The sequence below is a fragment of the Schistocerca americana genome, chromosome 7 (assembly GCF_021461395.2).
Source record: "Schistocerca americana isolate TAMUIC-IGC-003095 chromosome 7, iqSchAmer2.1, whole genome shotgun sequence".
Lineage (NCBI taxonomy): Eukaryota > Metazoa > Arthropoda > Insecta > Orthoptera > Acrididae > Schistocerca > Schistocerca americana.
Genome location: NC_060125.1, coordinates 122256094 through 122281842, shown reverse-complemented (window position 1 = coordinate 122281842; position 25749 = coordinate 122256094). Strand labels below are relative to the sequence as shown.

Below are 25749 nucleotides of genomic sequence, written 5' to 3'. Positions count from 1 at the left end.
TGCTGACATAACTTTCCAAAACTTTTGAGAAGGAGATGCATTCAGAGTACTACCACACCTGAGCTACAGTAACATCCTCAGCAGATCACAGTTCGGATTTCAGAAGAGTTTCTCTACTGGAAATGCCATTTGTATATTCACTCACCAAATTTTACAAGGATTAAATAATGAAACAACGCCATCTGGTATTTTCTGCAACCTATCCAAGGCATTTTACTGTGGGAATCGCAGAATTCTCTAGATAAATTGAATTTTACTCTTATTGATGGTATACTCAACCATTATGTCTAACGGAAAGGATGCAGAAAGTTGTACTTATTAATTCAATCAGTGCACTGCACGGGCATTATTCTAACACGGGAGAAATCACGTATTGGTTTCTCAAAGGCTCAGTCTGTAGTCCATTATTTTTGCCCATATATTTAAAAGATCTTCTGTCTAACAGTCAGAAAGCAGGATTAGTTTCTTTTCGAGATGACTCTTGTATTGTACTCGAGCTGAGCATACACACAGAAACACAAGGAACGGTAAACAATTTTCTTACAAATATCATTGACTGGTTTTCTGCGAATGGTCTCACCATCCATTTTAAAAAGACCCAACATATTTGGTTAATGGTCTCACCATCCATTTTAAAAAGCCCCAACATATTTGGTTCTGCACTTCTGGGGGTACTAAACCGACGATAAACTCAACACACGGTGAGGAAACAAGAAATGGTCTGGAAACTTTAGAATCTTTAGGTGTCTCTATTGATGAAAATTTAAACCGGAAAAAGCACATTTTGGAACTCATAAATAACTTAGTTCAACCATAACGACAGAATCGAAAACCGACTATAAGCGTTGGAAAAGACATTAGTTATGAATGCGCAGTAAAGCGTAGACAAATGACCGTAAAACATCATTCACTTTTTTTTACAAGATTATGTTTCCCTCTCTCGTTTGTAGAAGTTTGTTTAAGCTGTACTGCTCGGAGTATGACGGATACGAGTGTTTCGTATATTGTGTGTTTCTGAATAAGAGAAGACTTAATAACAGCATTAAGCGTTTTTATTAAAGTGAAATAGAACCAAGTTAAGAAGAATTTCTTCTTATTTTATATCATCTAGAGAGGCACTGGTGGTCCCTGTAGTCGGCTGCCTGCATCTACAGTCGAAATGGATGAAAAGAAGTCCATGGTCATATTTTCGTAAAATTAACAAGAGGAGAAGTTTCAGAAGACGAGAAACATAATTAAAATATATATAGTGATAGACACAGAAAAAGAAACAACGCAAGGTAAGGGAATGAACAATACACGCAGAACATCTCATAATAATGCAATTGTACTAATATTCTCTTTTCATTGCAAGCGAAAGGACTATTACCAATCAAATTTCCTTCATTCTTTCTTTTAATTGTTTTTGTGTTTTATTATAATACAAATCGTCGCCAGAACTACTGCAGTTTTCAGGTTTCGACATTTTCACAAAAGAATAGGAACATTGCATAATTGTAAGCCTATAATTAAACGAATATTGTGAACAATTCTGAACCACAAGAATGACATGAATGCAAAAACCTTTAATTTGTGTATAAAATGCATAAAAATGACATCTACACACCTCACTGCGTTCAGTGTAGCGAAATTCTTCGTAATCAGTTTGTGAGACGAAAGCAGTTTCGGTATGTTCTTGGCTTCTCGCATAACAGAAAATAATATTATGTAAAAAATATGGCTATAATAAATGTTTCAACGGCAAAGAAGCAGACAGAGGAAAATTCCAGACGATACATGGAAACACTATGTACATTTCACTACCACATTAGCCTACCATCAAGTTCAATATCTGTAAACTTCTATTGGTTCATCACGCCTTTCCAAAGTTTTGGTATCTGACCCACGAAAACATTTTAAATAATTGAAGCATAATTGAAGGTTTTATTAAAACTCTATAGTTCTTTGTTTTTGCTAGTTTGACGCAGCCTCATTGTCACTGGCATAATCAACTAATTTTATCAATCACACGCGGCTAAAATAAGGTTTGAGCAGCTGCAAATCAAGAAAGGGTGAGTCCAGAAAAACAGTCAACGTGCGAAACATTTCTCAGAAGAAGAGCCTCCGTCAATTCATATGTGGCTAGCCCCGTGTGAAAGTTAGCGACACCAAATCCGAATATTTGACCTCGTCCGTACAGTAATATCGGTGCTTGTATGAAGCGACGCGTTGCCTGCTCTTTCTGTGACTTTGATATGGCTATGAGTTCCGAAGGTGAGCGCCCATGCTGTCGTTAAGATTTAAGCTTTCTGCAGTTTATCCAAATCGATTAAGGCAGATTCTGGAATAGAGTCCTAAAACAAGCAAGGAAGAGGTTAATTTTTTAAATTTTAATTTTACCATTACATTTTCCAGTTTTCGCTTCTTATTTTGTATGTTTCACGATTGAGAATGTACTGCAATGAATGACTTGCCAAACAATATACCACGAGCAAACTAGTAAGAATAATGATTACATATGCACAGTATCCGTTATTTAGTTTTGAATACAAAATATCTTGTTCACTATAGAGTTTGAGTGGTTGCCGATAATATTCCAGCTAATGAAAAAGTTTCCAGAGACACATTCATGACTTTCCGTACAATTATTCTGGGACTGCTTTTCAATTAAAGGTAACACTTGATCTCAAAAAATTCTTCTTCATAGGTTAGGAAAAGACAAGAAAATGCCACGAGCAGTTTCGCAGTCGCTCAAAAAGTTTACTGAACGTAACAATTATACTAAAAGGTATCAGATAGATTATATAATGGTAAGACAGTGATTTAGGAACCAGGTTTCAAATTGTAAGACATTTCCGGGGGCAGATGTGGACTCTGACCACAATCTATTGGTTATGAACTGCAGATTAAAACTGAAGAAACTGCAAAAAGGTGGGAATTTAAGGAGATGGGACATATATAAACTGACTAAACCAGAGGTTGTACAGAGTTTCAGGGAGAGTATAAGGGAACAATTGACAGCAGTGGGGGAAAGAAATACAGTAGAAGTTGAATGGATAGCTCTGAGGGATGAAGTAGTGAAGGCAGCAGAGGATCAAATAGGTAAAAAGACGAGGGCTAGCAGAAATCCTCGGGTAACAGAAGAAATATTGAATTTAATTGATGAAAGGAGAAAATATAAAAATGCAGTAAATGAAGCAGGCAAAAAGGAATACAAACGTCTCAAAAATGAGATCGACAGGAAGTGCAAAATGGCTAAGCAGGGATGGTTAGAGGACAAATGTAAGGATGTAGAGGCATGTCTCACTAGGGGCAAGATAGGTACTGCCTACAGGAAAATTAAAGAGACCTTTGGAGAAAAGAGAACCACTTGTATGAATATCAAGAGCTCAGATGGAAACCCACTACTAAGCAAAGAAGGGAAAGCAGAAAGATGGAAGGAGTATATTGAGGGTCTATACAAGGGTGATGTACTTGAGGACAATATTATAGAAATGGAAGAGAATGTAGATGAAGATGAAATGGGAGATAAGATACAGCGTGAAGAGTTTGACAGAGCACTGAAAGACCTGAGCCGAAACAAGACCCCGGGAGTAGACAACATTCCATTAGAACTACTGACGGCCTTGGGAGAGCCAGTCCTGACAAAACTCTACCATCTGGTGAGGATGATGTATGAGATAGGCGAAGTACCCTCAGACTTCAAGAAAAATATAATAATTCCAATCCCAAAGAAAGCAGGTCTTGACAGATGTGAAAATTACAAAACTATCAGTTTAATAAGACACAGCTGCGAAATACTAACACGAATTCTTTATAGACGAATGGAAAAACTGGTAGAAGCCGACATCGGGGAAGATCAGTTGGGATTCCGTAGAAATATTGGAACACGTGAGGCAATACTGACCTTACGACTTATCTTAGAAGCTAGATTAAGGAAAGGCAAACCTATGTTTCTAGCATTTGTAGACTTAGAGAAGGCTTTTGACAATGTTGACTGGAATACTCTCTTCCAAATTCTAAAGGTGGCAGGGGTAAAATACAGGGAGCGAAAGGCTATTTACAATTTGTTCAGAAACCAGATGGCAGTTATAAGAGTCGAGGGACATGAAAGGGAAGCAGTGGTTGGGATGGGAGTGAGAGACGGTTGTAGCCTTTCCCCGATGTTATTCAATCTGTATATTGAGCAAGCAGTAAAGGAAACAGAAGAAAAATTTGGAGTAGGTACTAAATTCCATGGAGAAGAAATAAAAACTTTGAGGTTCGCCGATGACATTGTAATTCTCTCAGAGGCAGCAAAGGACTTGGAAGAGCAGTTGAACGGAATGAACATTGTCTTGAAAGGAGGATATAAGATGAACATCAAGAAAAGCAAAACAAGAATAATGGAATGTAGTTGAAGTAATCATGGGATGCTAACGGAATTAGATTAGGAAATGAGACACTTAAAGTGGTAAAGGAGTTTCGCTATTTGGGGAGCAAAATAACTGATGATGGTCGAAGTAGAGGATATAAAATGTAGACTGGCAATGACAAGGAAAGAATTTATGAAGAAGAGAAATTTGTCAACATCGAGTACAGATTTAAGCGTCAGGAAGTCGTTTCTGAAAGTATTTGTATGGAGTGTAGCCATGTATGGAAGTGAAACGTGGATGATAAATAGTTTAGACAAGAAGAGAATAGAAGCTTTCGAAATGTGGTGCTACAGAAGAATGCTGAAGATTAGATGGGTAGATCACATAACTAATGTGGAGGTATTGAATAGAATTGGGGGAGAAGAGGAGTTTGTGGCACAACTTGACGAGAAGAAGGGACCGGTTGGTAGGACATGTTCTGAGGCATCAAGGGATCACAAATTTAGATTTGGAGGGCAGTGTGGAGGGTAAAAATCGTAGAGGGAGACCAAGAGATGAATACACTAAGCAGATTCAGAAGGATGTAGGTTGCGGCAGGTACTGCGAGATGAAGAAACGTGCACAGCATAGGGTAGCATGGAGAGCTGCATCAAACCAGTCTCAGGAATGAAGACCACAACAACAACAAACAACAATTATTTGTTTATAGCGAGACCTCCATATTAATATGTATGTGAAATTATCTAGATAGGTGACTGACTGGACCGTGGCAGTGAATCCCATTAACGTGTTACATGAACTATATAAATAAGTGATTATTTTAATTATACTATGTGGATTTCATGGTCTGGCGTTTGTTCGAAATGAGGATGAGCAATTTTAGTAAACAGATAGCTGCAGCTAATATTAATGTGGAAAGTTGATCGTGCAAAAAGGCATCCACCTAAAAAAGTCCTTCAAGAACTAAAATGAAAGCTCAAGAAATGCCGTGAATAAGAATTAGTTACCGCTGCATGTTTCTAAACCATGAAGTTTCTTCCTTCGCTACACTAACAACTAATAAGGTGCTTCGAATCAAGTACCTGGAATACTAGTTGACTACGATTGAGTTACTACTAATCTCCACTGCAATAACCGATTTTCAGCACCTACTAAATACAGAAGCGAACGAAATTTCTTTTAACAGCAGTTTATTCTTGAAAGAAAGCTGTTAAACTCTGAGGAATAAGAGAATATAAAGTTGAGACGCACGCCAACTACATTTCCGTGTGGGACAGTTACCAAGCTGAACATTTAGAAAATGCAGCAGATTTACTGAAGAGACTGTCTACACTACGCTTGTCCGTCCTCTTTTGGAGTACTGCTGCGTGGTCTGGGATCCTTACCAGATACTATTAACGGGATACATCGAGAAAGTTCAAAGAAGCGCAGCACGTTTTGTGTTATCCCGAAATAGGGAAGAGAGTGTCACGGACATGGTACAGAATTTGGGGTGGACGTCCTTAATACAAAGGCGTTTTTCGTTGCGGCAGAACCTTCTCACGAAATTTCAATCACCAACTTTCTCCTCCGAATGCGAAAATATTTTGTTGACGCGCACCTTCATAGGGAGAAACGATCATCCTAAAAAAAAATAAAGGAAATCAGAGCTCGCACGGAAAGATACAGGTGTTCGTTTATTCCGCGGGCTGCTCGAGATTGAAATAATAGATAATTAATGTTACGGTGATTTGCAGAACATCCATGTAGATGTAGAACAAAGAGATTTCGCAACAGTTGCCTTTCTCCCAGTTTTTGCCAAAAATTTTCGTCGTGGCGCAAGGGAAACTCCATTGCTATGATGCCATAGGGGCTTCTAGTGTGTCTAGGACATTCAGAAGAAGACTGTATCATGTTATCAAAATAAAACTATTTTTCTCTACGGAACTATGTTTATTATTACTGTAGGTGTTTTAGCGCTAGCTCCTTCAGTTTTTGAGTTCGTAAATGACAATCCTCATCACAGTGCCTTGTTTTTCGTACACGACAATTTAAATTTACAAAAGCATGTACATAAAGTAAAAATTGGTTCACAGTTTCAGTGCGGTATAAAATATCTTTTTACACAGTTTCGTTGCGAAATGTGCTGTTCTAACTGCGACTATATTTCAGCATCCTGTATATGGCAATTAACCAAAAATTGGTGCTATGCGATACTTCTCGCGATGAAACTTTCAAACGGTAAAACGAATTTCAGGCCGACCGGTGTGGCCGTGCGGTTCTAGGCACTTCAATCTGGATCCGCGTGACCGCTATGGTCGCAGGTTCGAATCCTGCCTCGGGCATGGATGTGTGTGATGTCCTTAGGTTAGTTAGGTTTAAGTAGTTCTAAGTTCTAGGGGACTGATGACCACAGATGTTAAGGCCCATAGTGCTCAGAGCCATTTGAACCAATTTAAAACGTATTTTCTTCTGTGTATCATTAAACACACATAACGTGCATGGAGAGGAAATGTGGCCTGTACCCGAAAAACTGTCATGGTGATCTCTCCATTGGCAAAATACTCCAGATTAATTTGCAATTCGGATATCCTGCAGAGGGCTACGAGAGGATAAATGAAAACAAAAAGGAGACGGAGCGAGAAATTTCAGACACCTGAGTTTGCTATCGAAGCTATAAAATCTGAAAAGGAAAATGGAACGGCTCAATGTAGATACAGTAGACGTCAGTCAAGTCAGATGCAAAGAAGACAAGGATTCCTGATCAGACTCTTATAGGGTAAGATCAAAAGCAGCAGAAAATAGAATAATAGGAGTAGCTCGATATGGATAGGAAAGTAGAACAAAGAGTAAGTTACTGTGAACAGTTCAGTGACTGGATTATCCTCATCCGAATAAAGAACAAACGAATGCCAACGACTTTACAAGCATAAGAAAAATTTTTACGCAGGCAGTTTACCGTTAATATGTAAAGAAAAATGAAAATCTAATAATTATTAAGGATACGAGCGCTATAGTAGTGGAAGAACTGAGAGACAGTTGATGGGAGAATACGGGCTCGGTATCAGGAATTAGAGAGAAGAATAACTTCTTCCGTTCTGCAATAAATTACAGGTAAACAAATCCTTGGAGACTCACACGAGAAGGAGGTATAGTTGCAGAACGCCCGGAGACACGGGAAGATACCAACTGGATTTCATCGTGGTGAGACAGACATTCCGAAACCAGATATTGGATTGCAATGCGGACTCAAGAGAAAATGCAGACCACACAACAATTAAGTAATGATGGTAAGTAGGCTAAAGCTTAGGAGAATCTTCAGGAAAAATCACTTTATAAGAAAGCAGAGGACTGAAACGTTGAGGAATAATGATGTGCGTTTGAATTTCTCTAAGGTTGTAGGTCTGCGATAATGAATACCAGAACAGGCAGCTTAGTTGAAGAGAATGGATACCTCTGCGAAGGCCAATGGAAGAAACCTAAAACAAAAATGACTCCAGGAAAAATGTCCGAAGGACAGCTTCAACGTAAGGAAAAGTGATTTCTTTCAAAAGCAAGTTCGAGCACATTAGGAGTGGAAAAGGAAATTCACACTTAAATGTGGAGGAGAGTGTGCATTGGTGGAAAGTGTACATTGGGAGCCTCTACAAGGGAGATGAACTGTGCGCCGATATTGTAGAAGGAGAAATGGGAATCGATTTGGAAGAGGTAAGACATTTCTCGTTTTTTGTTTCTTCCTTTGTTACGCGCTAAGCACTCATTTTTTCAACACACGTTTGTGATTTTTTGTAAGGGCAGCGGAGAGCCCGTCTTCTCACTGTACTCACCACGTAGTACTCGATGCGGTCCGTGTCGTTGAGCCCTGCACCAGTCCGGAGGCCGTTCTCCGTGACCATGACCTGGTAGCCAGGGTACTCGGCCGCTATCCAGTTCAGAAGGTTGCGGAATCCCGTGGGGTAGTTCTGAAAAGCAAAACAAGTGAACTTCGGGACTGAGGCCAAGTTTTCAAGCTGCGCATTAGAAACCGTCAGCGAGAAACTGTAAGAGAGTCCTCAAGCCGAAATGCTAATGTACAGGGAATGCTTATTGCTTATCTGGACACCGTCAGGAATAAGAGTTGCAGCGAGGCTACCCCCCTGAAACTAAAGTAGGTTCGTCGTACCCATTTATTACTTAAGCATTATGTTCGAATTCGCGGAAGCAGCTCCTGGTATCTGGTTATCGTCGGGAACTACAAGCGCCGAGAGCACCGTTTCGATTACCGCTAACGACCCACATTGTTTTCAGCGTAAAGATCTCGAAGAACATCCACTCTGTCTTTTGGTGGTAACTAACAGGTCATTTTACATGCTAGCTGCTCACATGACAGGTGATGAGTTAAGAAACCTCGATAGAGCATGTGTCCCACTGTTGTCCTTGTAAACGCATTCACTCACACATTGCAAATATTTGTTCATGGGTAAGATTCCTATATTATTTTTCACTAAATTATAGAAATTTTCAAAATAAAGCTAAAAAACTAATTACAAATGAGTTAAACTCAGGACATGCTAGAATTAAAGTCTGTATAGGTTCAAAAATAATTCACTTCACTTAATATACCATACTAGACGAGAGGTCAGTAGCAGTATTGCATAGAGAATTTGAATATAAATAGCGACACAAATTTCTCATATTTAACACTGAAGATGGTATAGACTTACTGGTACCTAACTCCTACTTTTTAGTGGTGACTTTTTGCTTCAGAAGTTTATTTTTATTAAGTATCAAACTGCAGAAGCCCGTACAAGGCAGAAACTTTTCTGTTTCTAACTTGTGTCTGCTTCTTTTTCACCTGTCCACAAAGCTGTGATTACTAAAATCTCTGTTTGGATACATGAATTAGAACGTGGAATAGTTTGTGAAAATTCAGCCAAGATGTACCAATAGGTAGTAATGTATGTTTGATCTTGAAGTTCCACTCTATGTTTGTTGGTCTTAAGGTGAGTTGCGATGTTGGTGCTCCTTCAGCATCCAATGCTCAACTTCGCACCACACTCAGCATTCTCACTGTGTCATTTAACAAATGAGGGTTCTTGCCGCATATACCGTTTAGCTTGCAGGTAATATTAAGATAAAAGTTATGTAAGTCACAGCCGCAAGCATTGGGAACGTTAAACTACAGTAAAATAGTACAACTAAAATAGCACAACACACCGTTAGAAAACATGCAGTTTTACAAGATCGCGACACCATCGAGTTTCCGAAAGAATCTAAATTCAGTCTAAGGGAAAAAAATAAAATAAAAGCACCAGAAGGAATTATGCAAATGGGTTGGTTGGTTGGTTGGATGATAGACCAAACTACTTGGTCATCAGTCCCTTTGTCTTGGAACAGACAGTGCTATATATATGACTGTAGATTAGACATAGCTTACTGTGGAAAGCCCAAGGGAAGGAAACACTGGGGTCTACGAATGGTCAACGATGGCGAGATAAGGGACAAAAAGAAGAAAGACGGACAGAGGAATAAAGGCAGGCAAGGTGCCCCATCTAAGGAGCAACCCCCAAAAGCAGACTGCCATGAAGGGACATACATCCCCCAGCCCTGCCACTTACCAGAGGTACTCCAATCAGAAATTGCATAGGAAAGACTAACAACACCGACATGGCAAGAGAAGCACCGAATCCTCAGTCTCCTTTACCACCTGTAGATTGTTTGCTGAAGTCAGAGTGAACCATTGCACATTCTATGTTCCTAAAACTTGACATTGTAATACCGATAGGAAGTCTGTCTCCGGGATACCGATCTCAAAGAGTCAGTTTACTGGTAGCCAGTTTGTCCAGGCTATCAGCGAGTTGATTTCTCAGGATCTCGACGTGGTCTGGGGTCCAGACGAAGGTCACTGAGCGTCCACATTCTTCAAGGGCATGCGGGGAATCTTGGATAGCCATGACCAAGGGATGGCGACGGTAACACTGGTCGTGACTAAACTGCTCAACAACTTACTGTCGACGACAAGGGACTCACCAGTGCAGGATTGGATATCCTCAAGAGCATGAGGGATGACTACAAACTCGGCAGCAGAAACACTACAGCCATCCAGAAAAGGAGTGCAGTTCAGTGTGCCTCATATGGGTATAAGCAAAGATCACATGACCAGCAACCATTGAACCGTCAGTATAGACTACTTCTGAACCCCAGGATGCGCCAAGGATTGACAAAAATTGGTGAAATGATAATTAAATAGACACCCTAGCTGCAAGCAGGCGTTGATACACTTCATTGGGGACATGTTGAAAATGCCCGAACTCGTACGGGACTTGGTAGATTAATCTGCCACGAGTAATGAGCATGATGGGCAAACATCTATTAGGCGCACTACGAATGTAGTGTTGTGGACATGTTGGGAATGTGGATCTCACGGGGAGCGTGCAAGGGATAAGTCCCTGCAGACGCACTATCCTCTGTGCCCGCGGTGGCTCAGATGGATAGAGCGTCTGCCATGTAAGCAGGAGATCCCGGGTTCGAGTCCTGGTCGGGGCACACATTTTCAACATGTCCCCAATGAAGTGTATCAACGACTGCTTGCAGCTAGGGTGTCTATTTAATTATCATTTCATTTCTAGCAAAGCTGCATGGTCATCCACGGTAACTGTTCTTTCGGGAACAGATACTACCGTCATATATAGTTAAAAATTGGTGAAGTAGGACCTCAGGACGGACAGAGTCCTTCGGTCCATGTGATAGGTCAAAGCAAAGCTGTGGCCGACGGATGCACAACGGGAAAGTACGTGCGTGGGCCTGGAGGAGTGGTAGAAGAGGAAACAACTGTTCAGATATGTGGAAAATGGATTTCTGTGTTTGGAAAGAGTAGATGGTACGCCAGATGTTTATGGGAGCTGGAAACATGGGTATCAAAACTGACAAGCTGTTGTTGGCGCCTAATCCACAATGGAGGGACTCCAGCCTCCATGTGTAAGCTTGTTCAAACACTCCTGTCGCAAGTGGAATCACACAGTGGTGTATCTGATCCTATATCCACAATGCTGAGGTCGATGCCATACTGTAAACCAGACTCCCATAAACAAGATGGGCTTTGTAAAACTGCAGAAGCGTAGTGCAATGTGCACCCCAGCTGTTGTTACTCAGTGAAGTGTATTAATGTGCAGCGAGCACGTTCGCATTATCTGGCGAAGATGAGGAATCCATCTCAATCAAAAATCAAAGACCAGACCTAAAAAGCGATAGGTTTCCGCAACATTGAGCACTTTGTCGTAGACGTAAAGTTCTGGTTATGGGTGAATAGTACGACGTCGATAGAAGTGCATCACTCGAGTCTTGGCGACTGGAAACCGAAAGCCTTGTGGCCGACGTTCAGAGACGCCCGCATTAAAGAAGAGGCAAAAGTCGTCAGCATACCAGGAGGGTGATACTGAGGACCCCACAGCTGCTACTAGTCCGTTGATGACTACTATAAAGTGAGGGACATCCAGTACAGGGCCCTGCCGGACCGCATTATCTTGTATATGTAGGCTACTGTGGAACGCATCAACTCGAACCTGATGTTCTGGATAAAGATCGGGAGCGGACCCTAGAGGCCACACTCATGTAATGTAGCAAGTATATGTTGCGGCCATGTGGTGTCATAAGCCTTCTGCAGGTCGAATAAGTCGGCTGTAAGGTGCTGACGTCGGGCTAAAGTGGTTAGCATGGTGGACTCCAGGTAAACCAGATATTCAGTAGTGGAACGGCATTGGTGGAAACCACCCTGGCATGGAGACAGAAGACTCCGAGTGTCAAGGGGCTAACACAGCCGCTGGCTCACCATGTGTACGAGCAACTTACACAGAGCATTGGTGAGACTAGTGGGGTGGTAGCTGTCCATCTCTAGCAGCTCTTTACCAGGTTTCAGCACTGGGACGATAACGCATTGTGTGGCTCCAGGTGGCGTGTAGTAAACAATAATTGCTTTTGTTCTACCTGCTGTTCTAGGCCATGAAAGGCAAGTTGATAATTCTCAGATGCAGAGGCTCGAGCATAATGCAGAGCAAAAAATTCAATGATGGCGTCTGGATCAGTGCAGACAGTGCCATTCTAGGTAATAGCAGATACATCAGCAGGTGTCTGGTATCTGTAGAGACCCAAACCTGCGAGGGGGTGGGTAAATGGTCTGATGGTTCAAATATGCTATTCCCAGCATTCTTGTTTCCATCGCTTTATTAGGTGGCTGACCTGGGGGTGGAGATGTTTAAACATAATGAGGTGCACCATCAGTGGGTGCCGCTTATGGCGCAGGAGAACCCACCTACGATCTCTAATTGCCTCTGCGATATCTGATGCATAACAAGATACTGTATTCCGATGGGAGGGGCCCAAGGAACTGAGTATCGCCAAATAAGGTGCCAAAACAATGGCTATAGTTGTATCCTTGACTTCCTCATTAATGTCTCCTTAAGGCTGGGAGCAAGGACGATAGCAGAGGCGAAAGCACCCCAATCAGCATTGTTGAGAGTCCATTTACGAAGGTGTCCACAGGAGCGATGTTGAGGGAGGGAGACGAAGATCAGGAAGTGGTCACTGCCATACAGTTCATTGTCGACTCTGCAGTGGATGGATGGAAGAAGTCTAGGGCTGCAAATGGAAGGCTCAAGTGTCGAGCAAGTCCTATACACCACAATGAAGTGTGTGGGTGTACCAATACTCGAGATGCAAACGTCAAGCTGTGCCAGTAAATTTCCGATGTCTTTACCATGGCCAGTGAACGTGGTTTCACCCCACAAAGGGTTATGCGCGTCGAAGTCACACAAGATTAGGAAATGTGGGGGAGCTGAGAAATCAGGGAAAACTATATGTTCTGAGACACATCACCATCAGCAGGGAGGTAAACATCGCAAATGATAATATCCTGGAATTCCCTTATCTGAACAGCCACAGCCTCAAAAGGTGTATTAAGAGGCACAAGTTTGCTACAGAGAGTGTCCAGAACATATGTGCAAATTCCACCCATTGCCCTGTCACAGGTAGCGCGATTCTTATAATATCCCCAGCATCCAAGAAGGGCCTGGGTCTACGTTGCTGGAAACCAAATCTTGTGAATGACAGTGCAGAAGTCAGATGAAGCGCTTAAAAGATGCAGTAGCTCAGCCAGATGATGGAAAACAACGCTATAATTCCACTGTAGAGTAATGTTGTCGATGTCCTGTGAAGCCATGAAGGGACCAAGGAGGCAGGTCCCTAGGGGCACCTGCTGCCACTGGTTGAGGGGTCTGGGTTCTGTTGTGTGATGAGGCCACGGGCCTCAGGGGCCGCCAGAACCTCTGCTTCGGCCATAGGAGTGGAACAGGCGGGATCTGGTGCTGTCGGCACCACTGGACTCTCCTTTTCTTTTGAGCTAGGAGCTGGCATTGCAACACAAAGATATCTGCCGAATTTGAGGGGGGAGGGGGGCAACGTATAGTTTCACGCCACATTGGTAGACCACCATCTCGACCTTTTCAGGCAAAGAACAGCCCTCAAAGGCCTAGATGAAGGCACTGTTAGTAACCCTATAGTTTTTGCCCCATATGTATCCAAAGCACAAACTGAATATCCTGTTGATCCAAGTTGGCACGTAGCTTGTCGTCAGATACCAAGAGCATGATGATAAATGGTGACCTGAATCACATTTAGACTATTATGGGGAGTGACAGTCACTGTTACGTCACCCAGCTTGTTACAGGTGAGCAACGCCTATGATTGGGTGGGGGATGTTGTTTTGATTGACCCTCTGTTCATTTTAGAGACGGCTGCCGTTTCCAGAAACTTGTCTTCTACGTTCTCCCCAAAGAATAAGAGCTTTGCTGTGAAGAAGGAATTCCCACCAGCCCTTGTGCAAACCAAGTAATGGAAGGCGTACTTTTCCACTTGCCGCTTAGCCCTACATTCCTCACATGGCGTAGCCAGGGAAAGGAAAATCTTAAGGTCATATCTCTATACATTAAAAGAGGACTTTCCTTCCATTGAGATAGCTTGAAACACATGGCCACCATCGGGAGATAACTTCATCCACTTTATTTGCGACTCATTTGTGGCTTCATTTGCGGTGCCACCCACTCCAAACTAGGGCACTCCTCATGGACTAGCCTTAGCAACACCTACTTGGCCAATAATCCGTTTTTCAGTTCTCATGCCCAAGTCATGATGTGCACATACTCCTGGCATATATGGGAAGTTTTCAGCTCGGGCACCAGCAGTGCGAACCCTGTATGGCCTGGGAGGCTACTACTGTGCAGATACTTGACCCTCCCCCCCTCCCACCGATTACAGGATGGCTACCATGCTGGGTTTTGGATATATTACTTTCTTAATAAGAAGGGTGCAAAGATGCAAAGGCACAAAGGTAGAGCATACACTGCACTGGGCAACCCTCCCTGCACGATCCGCACTTTAGGGAAATTTTAAAAATTGATGGTAGTTCAAACTCAACAATGGAGATCATGTATTTCTTTAATGAAACTTCGTAGAGAAAACTGGAAGGGGAAACTCTAATCCAAAACATAAGCCAGATCCAAACAGGGTCTGCGCCAGGAAAACCTTTGGATAGAAGGGGAAAGGAAGAGTCGAAGTATAAGCTTGCAGTGTGGAAAGGAAGTAACACTGCAGAAGCTGGGGCCCCGTGGTAGGCAAGCAAGTATTCACAAAAGAATTATGAGCCCCATGGGGGGTATGCGAATTGGGCGGAAATCGGTAGATGTGATGTATTTGTACAGACAAACAAATGATTTTAGAAAAATTGTATGATTTATTTAACAGGAAGAGCTCCACAAATTGAGCAAGTCAATACTTGTTGGTCCATCTCTGATCCTTATGCAAGCAGCCTTGGCATTGACTGATAATGTTGTTGGACGTCCTCCTGAGGGATATTCTGTCCAATTGGCAGGTTAGATTGTCAACATCCAGAGCAGGTTTGAGGGCTCTGCCTACAGAGCTCCGAAAGTTCACAGTTTGAGAGAGACCCCGCGCCCTTGCAAGCTAAGGTAGGATTTAGCAAGCTCGAAGACGAGCAGTAGAAACTCTCGCCGTATGCGGGCGGGCATTATCTTGTTGAAATGTAGACCTGGGTTGGCTTGCCGTGAACGGTAACAAAAATTAAGTTACGTGTTTGTGTGTGTGTGTGTGTGTGTGTGTGTGTGTGTACACTAGCGTGAATACGATCGTGGGTATGTGTATATCACCCACACCGAAGAGTAAGCACCTGCATTATAGCAGAACGTGTGATACAATGCACACTTTATTCAAAACCAATATACAGAAAATGAAGTACATACCGGTGGCGAAATCGTTACAGAAATGGAAACTATTCACGTGACTAATTGCATTATTTTTTCGTAGCCTATGGTCCAGAACGTAATTTTTCTGTTTATTTATTAGCTTTTAGTCAGCTCTTTACAAGTTAAATGCAGGCTGTATTCATTATTACCGTACTCAAATTACTACTTACAACAGCCAATATTGATGAAATTTGCTCGGGAACCCAACAGAGTAATGCGTTCGTTCTGAAGCAACGTTTTGACCGGTTTCTTGCTTGTTGTCTTCGGCTGAATGTGACGAATAAGAAACTTGTCATTCTTCAGTGAACTATCCTGGAATTCGCGTCAAGTGATTGTAAGCAATGACGAAAAACTTAAGCTAGCAAACGCTACAGGACATTTTTTCGAACGCACATCCATTACTTAGGGATTTTAAGGAAGTTTGGAGGAACTATTTGGCTTCGTGATGATAATGACACTATGATGATAATGACACTATGATAATGACACTCAGCGGAATATTCGGCATTATGAGCTCCATAGCGTGGAACAACGACAATCAGCATACTTCTTTCTTATCACAAACATAGTTTCCGTAGCCGCAAAAAACTATAAGAATGTCCTACTACCTCTCTTCAGGACAACAGGCATGTTGTATGTTAAAATAGTGTATCATTTCCAAAGTCATTGTGAAAACTTGTTTTGTTGTGTTTAGTGTGTTGTTCTCCAGTAGAAATAACACAAAATGGCCGTCTAAGTGATACATACAGTTTTTTTTCCATACCTGCGTATCAACTAGGACGGTCCCCGTATCCCGAGTCATGGAAGGCGATATACCTTCCTCGCCGGATATCACGAATTTTGTGGCATAATGATTTATTCCGAAGAAGTCAGACGTTCCTGAAACACAAAGTCCTCATTAGGCACTGTAATATTGCTAACGTAGAAAATAGATCAGATCACATTATTATCTTTGTGGTGAATAGAGCCTGTAGAATTTCCGAGATGACAAGGTAAGAAATGAGGAAATAAGAGAATGGACACATATTCATTATATATAGACAACAGTTTAAGAAAACTGACCACGTGGTATAATAGTTAGCATTTATTTGCTAATTACGCAGAAGTGCCTGAATTGAATCATGGAGACTGCTTCACATTTTTTCCCTGATGGAAAGGTCTAGAGAAATCTATATCTCTGCGCCAAAAATGAAACATTTCTTCTGTCAGTGTTTTATTCCTCTACTAGATAGCTGACGTTAATAACAGGCTGTCGCGGCCTACCACAGAGATATTTTCCGTGATCATATTTCGTGCTCGCACTGCGAGATAACAGTGCTCGCTACTTTGAACTGCAGCGTGACTGCACCTAGTGGAGCAACCCGCTAAGACTGGGTAACCAATTCGTCTTACCGGACAATAATTACCGCAACGCAGTTGTTTACTGACTTCAAGTACATTTTGAGACTGCTGGCGAACGACAGTATGCAGGAATGTACTCAGTCGAATGACGACTCGCAATAGCGTTACGTAGTAGCAGAGTCCTCATCTGTCACACCCACTGCATTGCGCTATGCAAACACGTCGTAGACATTCTTAAGACTAGTGGTTGCAGCACTTGGGGAACGTAGTCACTCAATTTTTCATTCGCGTGTATGAGGAGCTCATCTCCAAAAGGTACCACATTAGAAAAACTGAAAAATGAGATAACAGGTGGGTGCGTTACTTAGAACCATTACCTATGTAACAGTAACTGTTATGTCTGTCAAAGCGTGTCAGAGCGTACCGTATCCGCTATATATTGCCCTTTAACACTTGCGATTCACGCCGGAGAGTATCAAATCCAGTCTTATTTAGTTTACGAAAAGTACCAAAACCCTGCAGCCAATCGTTGCTCTTCTTGGTAATGACGTCAAACACAACATGGCCGACATTTTTTACATGAAATTCTTTTATGTTGCAAGGACATGTGTGAAATTCCTTTTTGTGAGCTTTTTTTATTAAACTATGCAGTCTGGTATATCAGATGAATACTACAAATCACCAACGGAGACTGGAAATCCAAGGAAAAGGTTGGCTACATGGCCCGAAAAAGTGGAACACAAATGTCGCGAAATAAAATAAGCATGCAAAAAGGCTAGTGTAGGGCCTCAAATGAGAGATAAGCGGGGAGGAGAGGACTACTTTACAGGCACAAATAGGTCTGGTTGATCTGCACCCATTCTACGCGGAAACATCTCATTGTGAACAGAAAAGCCTAAAAAAGCTCAGTAAGATATGAGCACATTATGGCAAAGATAAGGAAACTTTATGCTAAACTCACAACTCACAACTCACAAAAAGGAGTGGCAAAATTAAACTTCGGGGACTTGGGATGTTCAGGAGGGGATTTGCCCTTTTATAATGGAGCACTGAATGTAGAAAAAGGTACAGAATCCCCAATGATGTTAGTGACAATGAAGTGATTAATAAAGACAACCTGCAGCAGAGTAAAGCTGTTCTTTGTTTTGAAGCACGTTTACTTTTTGTTAATTAATTTACACGGGAACGAAAGTTATGTAGCATACATGTAGGGAAAAGATGTTGTGAAGATGTCAGTCTCCTTAAGGATGGTAGACGTTAGTGGGTTACATCTTTGTTGCCTGTTGTACAATACACTACTGGCCATTAAAATTGCAACACCACGAAGATGATGTGCTACAGACGCGAAATTTAACCGACAGGAAGAAGATGCTGTGATATGCAAATGATTAGCTTTTCAGAGCATTCACACAAGGTTGGCGCCGGTAGCGACACCTACAACGTACTGACATGACGAAAGTTTCCAACCGATTTCTCATACAGAAACTGCAGTTGACCGGCGTTTCCTGGTGAAACGTAGTGGTGATGCCTCGTGTAAGGAGGAGAAATGCGTACCATCATGTTTCCGACTTTGATAAAGGTCGGATTGTAGGCCGGCCGGAGTAGCCAAGCGATTCTAGGCGCTACAGTCTGGAACCGCTCGACCGTTACGGTCGCAGGTACGAATCCTGCCTTGGGCATGGATGTGTGTGATGCCCTTAAGTTCGTTAGGTTTAAGTAGTTCTAATTTCTAGGGGACTGATGACCTCAGAAGTTACGTCCCATAGTGCTCAGAGCCATTTGAACCATTTGAATCGGATTGTAGCCTATCGCGATTGCGGGTTATCGTATCGCGACATTGCTGCTCGCGTTGGTCGAGATCCAATGACTGTTAGCAGAATATGGAATCGGTGGGTTTAGGAGGGTAATATGAAACGCCGTGCTGGATCCCAACGGCCTCGTATCACTAGCAGTCGAGATGACAGGCATCTTATTCGCGTGGCTGCAACGGATTGTGCAGCCACGTCTCGATCCCTGAGTCAACAGATGGGGGGACGTTTGCAAGACAACAACCATCTGCACGAACAGTTCGACATCGTTTGCAGCAGCATGGACTATCAGCTCGGAGACCATGGCTGCGGTTATCCTTGACGCTGCATCACTGACAGGATCGCCTGCGATGGTGTACACATTTTCAACATGTCCCCAATGAAGTACATCAACGCCTGTTTGCATCTAGGGTGCCCATTTAATTATCATTTCATTTCTAGCAAAGCTGCATGGTCATCCACGGTAACTGTTCTTTCGGGAACAGATACTACCGTCATATATAGTTAAAATATGGCTTCCCGGCCATTGACCTCCTTGTGCGAATGCACACGCTATGCCCGAACTCGTACGGGACCTGGAAGATTAATCTGCCACGAGTAATGAGTATGATGGGCAAACATCTATTAGGCGCACTACGAATGTAGTGGTGTGGACATGTTGGGAATGTGGATCTCACGGGAAGCGTGCAAGGGATAAGTCCCTGCAGACGCACTATCCTCTGTGCCCGCTGTAGCTCAGATGGATAGCGCGTATGCCATGTAAGCAGGAGATCCCGGGTTCGAGTCCCGGTCGGGGCACACATTTTCAACATGTCCCCAATGAAGTACATCAACGCCTGTTTGCAGCTAGGGTGTCCATTTAATTATCATTTCATTTCTAGCAAAGCTGCATGGTCATCCACGGTAACTGTTCTTTCGGGAACAGATACTACCGTCATATCTAATCATTTCGTGCCTGGTATGAATGGATCTACGACGTATTATTTACCTCGAACATCTGATGTGGAATTATTAGATAAAGAGCAGAATAACAGAGAATCCCATTCTAGATGAGTTGGCGACAGCAACTACCTAATGGCATTACAATCGTATTTGCCCGAATTGATGGATGCAGATTTTGCTGAAAAGACACTTTTTTTGCCGGGCCCGCGGCGTACAATATGTCATAATATGACAGTATATAACGAATTATTCCAGGCAAGCTGCAAATAGTTTAATTATTAGCGGTACTTCCTTACTACAGGCTTGTTTCGGTTATTGCGGCAATCTCAAGTAAACGTCTAGCTCGAACAGACGCCCACATTGCATCAGTGAGTTAACTGTCGAAACAAAAAGCATCAACGAGAATAAACTGTCCGTCTAGCTGTCAAAAGCATTTCGCAAAAGCCGGCCGCGGTGGCCAAGATGTTGTAGACGCTTCAGTCCGGAACCGTGCGACTGCTACGGTCGCAGGTTCGAATCCTGCCTTGGGCTTGGATGTGTGTGATGTCCTTAGGTTAGTTAGGTTTAAGTAGTTCTAAGTTATAGGGCACTGATGACCTCAGATGTTAACTCCTATAGTGCTCAGAGCCATTTAGCAAAACCATTCTACACAAATAGAGATTACGTGACTTATAACGCTCTAAGGATCGACGGTTTACTCACTGATGTAATATGGGCGCCTTTTCCAGTTAGATCAGCTCCGGAAGGCTTACGCTTCGAATACGTTGTGCGTGAGCACAGTGCTTCGAACAATTTCACAAGAATCGCTTTCCAAGAGTTTCCAACAGCCTCACAACCGATGTCAGAAGCGTGTTGCAGTTGACGGTAATGACTCTGGGCAGTTCAAGGTGATTGTAAGGCTCGATTCATTTTCTTAGGCCTTTCACCGAACTTTCCAAAGGCGCCTTGTATTTCTGAATCGTGGCTCGGATTGGTCAAGGGCGAATCTATTGAAAACAGATGTTGCATTCAAATGTAACGCCACGCTAGATGTGGAGGCTGACTCGGAGAGCGGCGGCAGCATTAGAGATGGGTAGCTCGCGAACGAACGGGTGCAAAGGAACGGTTCACCAAGATGAACGAAAGGACCGAGGAACGAATTCCAAGGAACGATCGGTTCATAGTTCACTTCGGTCGCGGCGGTCTACTTATAGTTCCCGGGAACGAGGAACGATCGGCTGGTAGTTCACTTCGGTCGCGGCGGTCTACCTATACTTTCCGGGAACGAGGAATGATCGGTTCATATTTCACTAGTTAACTTTGGTCGCGGCGGTCACTTCGGCAGTTCTCGTTCCAACCTCGGTCGCGTGCTCGTCTCAGTCTCGGTCTCCCTCGGCCGCACTCGTCGTTCTTCGCATGACCACCTGTCTCAGTTCCACTGCCGTCTGCTCCTAGTTAGTTCAGTATCCAGTTGTTCGTTTCGTTCACTGCGCTCGCCTATTTTACATGTGTTGCAAACTGTTCTTGCACTTGCTTCTGGCTATTCAGCGTCCATGACCGGTAATCAAAAAGTATTTTATAGTTACGTAAATTACATAAAAATTACGTTGTATGTAATAGGTACGTCTTCTCAGGTAACAAAAGGGCATATCAGCTCACTTCATTATATCGATGAACAGCAGAAGACATACTTCTAACAAGGCAAGTTTTTTTTGTTATTAATATATTTTTTGGTTTCATCGACTTGATTTAGCAGCTAACTTTCAATAATTTGCTTGGTTATTTAATGTAAGAAAATTCATATGAAACGATTTTCGTGTATCTTTCATACACAAAACATTACATTTAGGAAGGCTCTAATTATTTTTAAGTTTGGTTGTTTTCAATTTGCGTTACCTGCTACTTTTGTTACTTCGAAAAAAAAAAAAAAAAAACAACGTGCGTTGTGGGTCATTTTGGCTCAGTAGGAAAAGCGGTGCCTCTCCATTTGAAACGACATAGATTGCCATAAAATCGTATTTACTTATTATCTCAAAAACATTTGTTCAGAAGCAGCTTTCAAACCAAAAACTTTATTACTGCGAACTTAATTATTATTATTATTGCTGCATTAACTTTAATAATGCAACATAAAAACCTAATTTTTGCTAAGCGTGTGACACAAGTATGAGAAAACCACATTTTATTTTATGCTTCTATAAAGTCTCTACTTCGCCTACGAACTCAGAGAAAACGTGAAGTATATATAGGGTGTAAAAGATTATTGTTTACAACGTAGCATAGCTATGTAGTGGAAGTTGAAACGAAGAATTTTATACAAGACCCTTGTGGTCTATTAAGTTGGGAAACAGCCACCAACAGGTTTACAAGAGTCCATGAGCTACAGCTTACGCGCGTCGCGTGAGATTTTCATGTTCTTGTCTGTTTGTTGTATCTGCTCGTAACGGACAACACATCGCCCGTAATTGGCGAGCAGTCTGTACTCGGGGCCGGTTTTCCGTGCGCCACCCTATATTATTTCCCTGCGATCAGCCGCACAAGGCTACGGTTGGCTAAACGAGAGGTTCTGCAGAATCACAGAAATTACTTCTAAAAGTGTGTAAGAATTCTGTAATGAATAAAAACTCTGTACTCCAGGGGGAGAGGCAAGTGCCCTCTCTTGGTGCCCTCCATCCTTCAGTCACCCACACTACTAGTTTTCAGTTTTCCATAAGAACCATATACCAAGCACAAATGAACGGTGAACGAGTAAAAACGAACGGTTCCCAAAAAAGAACGATCAGCAGTAACTAGTTCCCAAGGATGAACGAGTTTGCCCATCTCTAGGCAGCATTACCTCCACGGAGCACACTTCAGCATTCGGCGGCCAGGAGCCCCGAGGACGCGTCAAACACGCCGCGCGGTGACGGCCGTTGTCCCTCCACAGGAAACAAATACGCGAACCGGCTGGAGGATCGGCAGTTCGTATCTCGCCACTGAAGCTTTCGTTGCGCCGATTCTAGAATACGACTAGCACTTCGCTTTTCTGGCCTCGATTTGAAAACCTGTTTGATTATGGTTGTGCTCTTGACTGCCCCACGACGTTTCGTGAGTGCAGCTGAACGCCGTTTTCTACCACGCGCGATATTTCGCCTCTCCACTTGCGGGGCGCATCTGCGCACCTCAGGAGAGCCGGCGAAGACCGACAGCCGGCCGGGGTGGCCGAGCGGTTCTAAGCGCTACAGTCCGGAACCGCGCGACCGCTACGGTCACAGGTTCGAATCCTGCCTCGGGCATGGATGTGTGTTGTCCTTAGGTTAGTTAGGTTTAAGTAGTTCTAAGTTGTAGGGGACTGATGACCTCAGAAGATAAGTCCCATAGTGCTCACAGCCATTTGAACCATTTTTTGAACACCGACATCGGCTGCCCACATTGCACAGTCTATTAGCGCGCTGTGTTCGTCTTGCCCTTTCGTCATGACCATTCTTGCAAGACTATCCACACTGCTAAAGTGGCTGTACTGTACACAGGGAGGGAGTTGTTACGCCGTCATGGCGGCCATGTTTCGTCGAATGTAGGAGGGTAAGATGAAAAGTTGTGCTCACATGCTTGTAGAAAGCTATTTAAATGATATTGAGCAACGCGCCAAGTGCCACGCGGAAGACAAGTCCCCCCTCTATATGTACGCGCCATTTGAATGTGTCGCAATTTTGAGAGCGGAAGAAAGGAGGCGCGTTCTAGTGCAATGTGAACGCGAGTTAAGGAGTGTGCTGCTGTCGAAATTTTAATTGCTGAATGTGGTGTCACCGCCAGACCCCACACTTGCTAGGTGGTAGCCTTTAAATCGGCCGCGGTCCGTTAGTATACGTCGGACCCGTGTGTCGCCACTGTCAGTGATTGCAGATCGAGCGTCGCCACACGGCAGGTCTATAGAGACTTCCTAGCAGTCGCCCCAGTTGTACAGCCGACTTTGCTAGCGATGGTTCACTGACAAATTACGCTCTCATTAGCCGAGACGATAGTTAGCATAGCCTTCAGTTACGTCATTTGCTACGACCTAGCAAGGCGCCATTATCATTTGCTATTTATCTTGTCATGCATGTACCGTCAGACCGATGTTCACCAATTATGGATTAAAGTTAAGTATTCTAGAAGCCACGTACCTTTTTTTACTAGTCTCACCTCCTTTAACTGTTCCAGACCTCACGCCAGCCTGCGTGAGCTTAAACGCGTGCCTTTCGGCTACCCGTCACAGTGGATTGGCTGTCTTGCCAGTCCACAACACTGAAAAACTGACTCCGTGTGAGATTCATCGCCGTTTAAACGGTTGTCGTGGTGATGATCCTGTTGATAATTCTACTGCAACAGATGGGTACTAAAATTTCGTGGCTGTAAGCCTGGAAAAGACGTAATTGTTGCTGAAACGCGCAGCTGAGGTCAGGTCTGCCATTGATGATAAACATCGCAATCTCGTCGGCGATCGGAGAATCACCGAAAAACGTAGGGAAAACCATATTGGAGTATCCAAAGAACGTGTCGGCTTCATTACTGAACAATGAGGATAACGTAAAATCTGTACACGATAAGTGCCAAGCCGTCCAACAGACGAGAACAGACAGTGTCGACTGGAATGTTGCAAGCAATCCCTCCAACGGACAAGAAGAGACAGTGTCGACTGCAATGCTGCGAGCATTTACTGTAGCGCTGCCGAGATGGAGGAGGCGACTTACTTTTGAATGCTGCGACGGGGGAGGAGTCAGAGGTCCATCATTTCGACCCAGAAGAGAAAAGACATCCATTTTCTCCTAGTCGAATAAGTTCAAATCACTACAATTCGCAAAAAATTCTTTTGATTGTGTTTTGGAAAGCTCGTCGACTTTACGTAACTGATTATCTGCTACGAGTGACAACGATAAATTCTTCTCAGTGTATACTGCAGACTGTCTTTAAACCTCCGATGTCGGGTTCGTAGTTTTAGAGGCAGCGTGGCGCCTATAATCTTTCAACATGAGGGAGTTCGTCCACTCACAACGTGCGCAACTGAAGAGGCTTTGCGAAATCTGTAGTTCGAATCGACTCCACACATTCCTTTCTCCATGAGATTTTAATCACTACATTTCGGACGATGAGGTGTAGGCCACTATCAAGTCCTGGATTTGAGAAAAGGCGGGAGAGTTTTTCATTGACAGAATGAAAAAACGTGTTACAGGTTGAGAGAAATGAGTTAGTCTTATCGGTGACTAGGTTAATTTATAAATATATGGTTTTCCTAATTGTTTTAAGCACGTGTGCATTACTTGTCAGCCTACACTCGTAGCTACGAACTGATAATAGCCCAGTGGAAAGTCCGTTGAATACCTCCGTCTTGAGACAAAAACAGAAAATGAAATTGCGAGAAATATCCTGGTAATGTATGAAGTAATGCGTCGTTGCTAGACTGATAATACATCTCACAAGTCCTATTTGCATTTATATTAAAAAATGGTTCAAATGGCTCTGAGCACTATGGGACATAGCATCTGATGTCATCAGTCCCCTAGAACTTAGAACTACACTACTGGCCATTAAAATTGCTACACCAAGAAGAAATACAGATGATAAACGGATATTCATTGGACAAATATATTATACTAGAACTGACATGTCATTACATTTTCACGCAGTTTGGGTGCACAGATCTTGAGATATCAGTACCTACAACAACCACCTCTGCCCGTAATAACGGCCTTCATATGCCTGGGCATTGAGTCAAACAGAGCTTGGATGGCGTGTACAGGTACAGCTGCTCATGCAGCTTCAACACGAAACCACAGTTCATCAAGAGTAGTGACTGGCATATTGTGACGAGCCAGTTGCTCAGCCACAATTGACCAGACGTTTTCAATTGGTGAGAGATTTGGGGAATGTGCTGGCCAGAAAGGCCAGTACGGGATCTGCAACATGCGGTCGTGCGTTATCCTGTTGAAATGTAGGGTTTCGCAGGGATCGTATGAAGGCTAGAGCCACGGGTCGTAACACATCTGAAATGTAACGTCCACTGTTCAAAGTGCCGTCAATGGGAATAAGAGGCGACCAAGACGTGTAACCAATGGCATC

The 25749-nt window shown here is 43.1% G+C and overlaps 1 protein-coding gene and 1 non-coding gene across 2 annotated transcripts in view; one reads left to right on the top strand and one right to left on the bottom strand.

Moving 5' to 3' along the window:
• The window catches only part of LOC124622405 (myrosinase 1-like), a 169058-nt gene that overhangs the window by 47082 nt on the left and 96227 nt on the right, over positions 1 to 25749 (bottom strand). The window contains exons 8-9 of the mRNA XM_047148093.1: positions 16368 to 16483; positions 8141 to 8275 (exon numbers count right to left, since the gene is read on the bottom strand). Of these exons, the coding sequence (XP_047004049.1) occupies positions 8141 to 8275; positions 16368 to 16483 (251 nt within the window). The remainder of the gene's footprint in view (positions 1 to 8140; positions 8276 to 16367; positions 16484 to 25749) is intronic.
• Positions 10764 to 10838, top strand: Trnat-ugu. The gene has a single exon. It is a non-coding gene; the product is annotated as a tRNA-Thr (tRNA).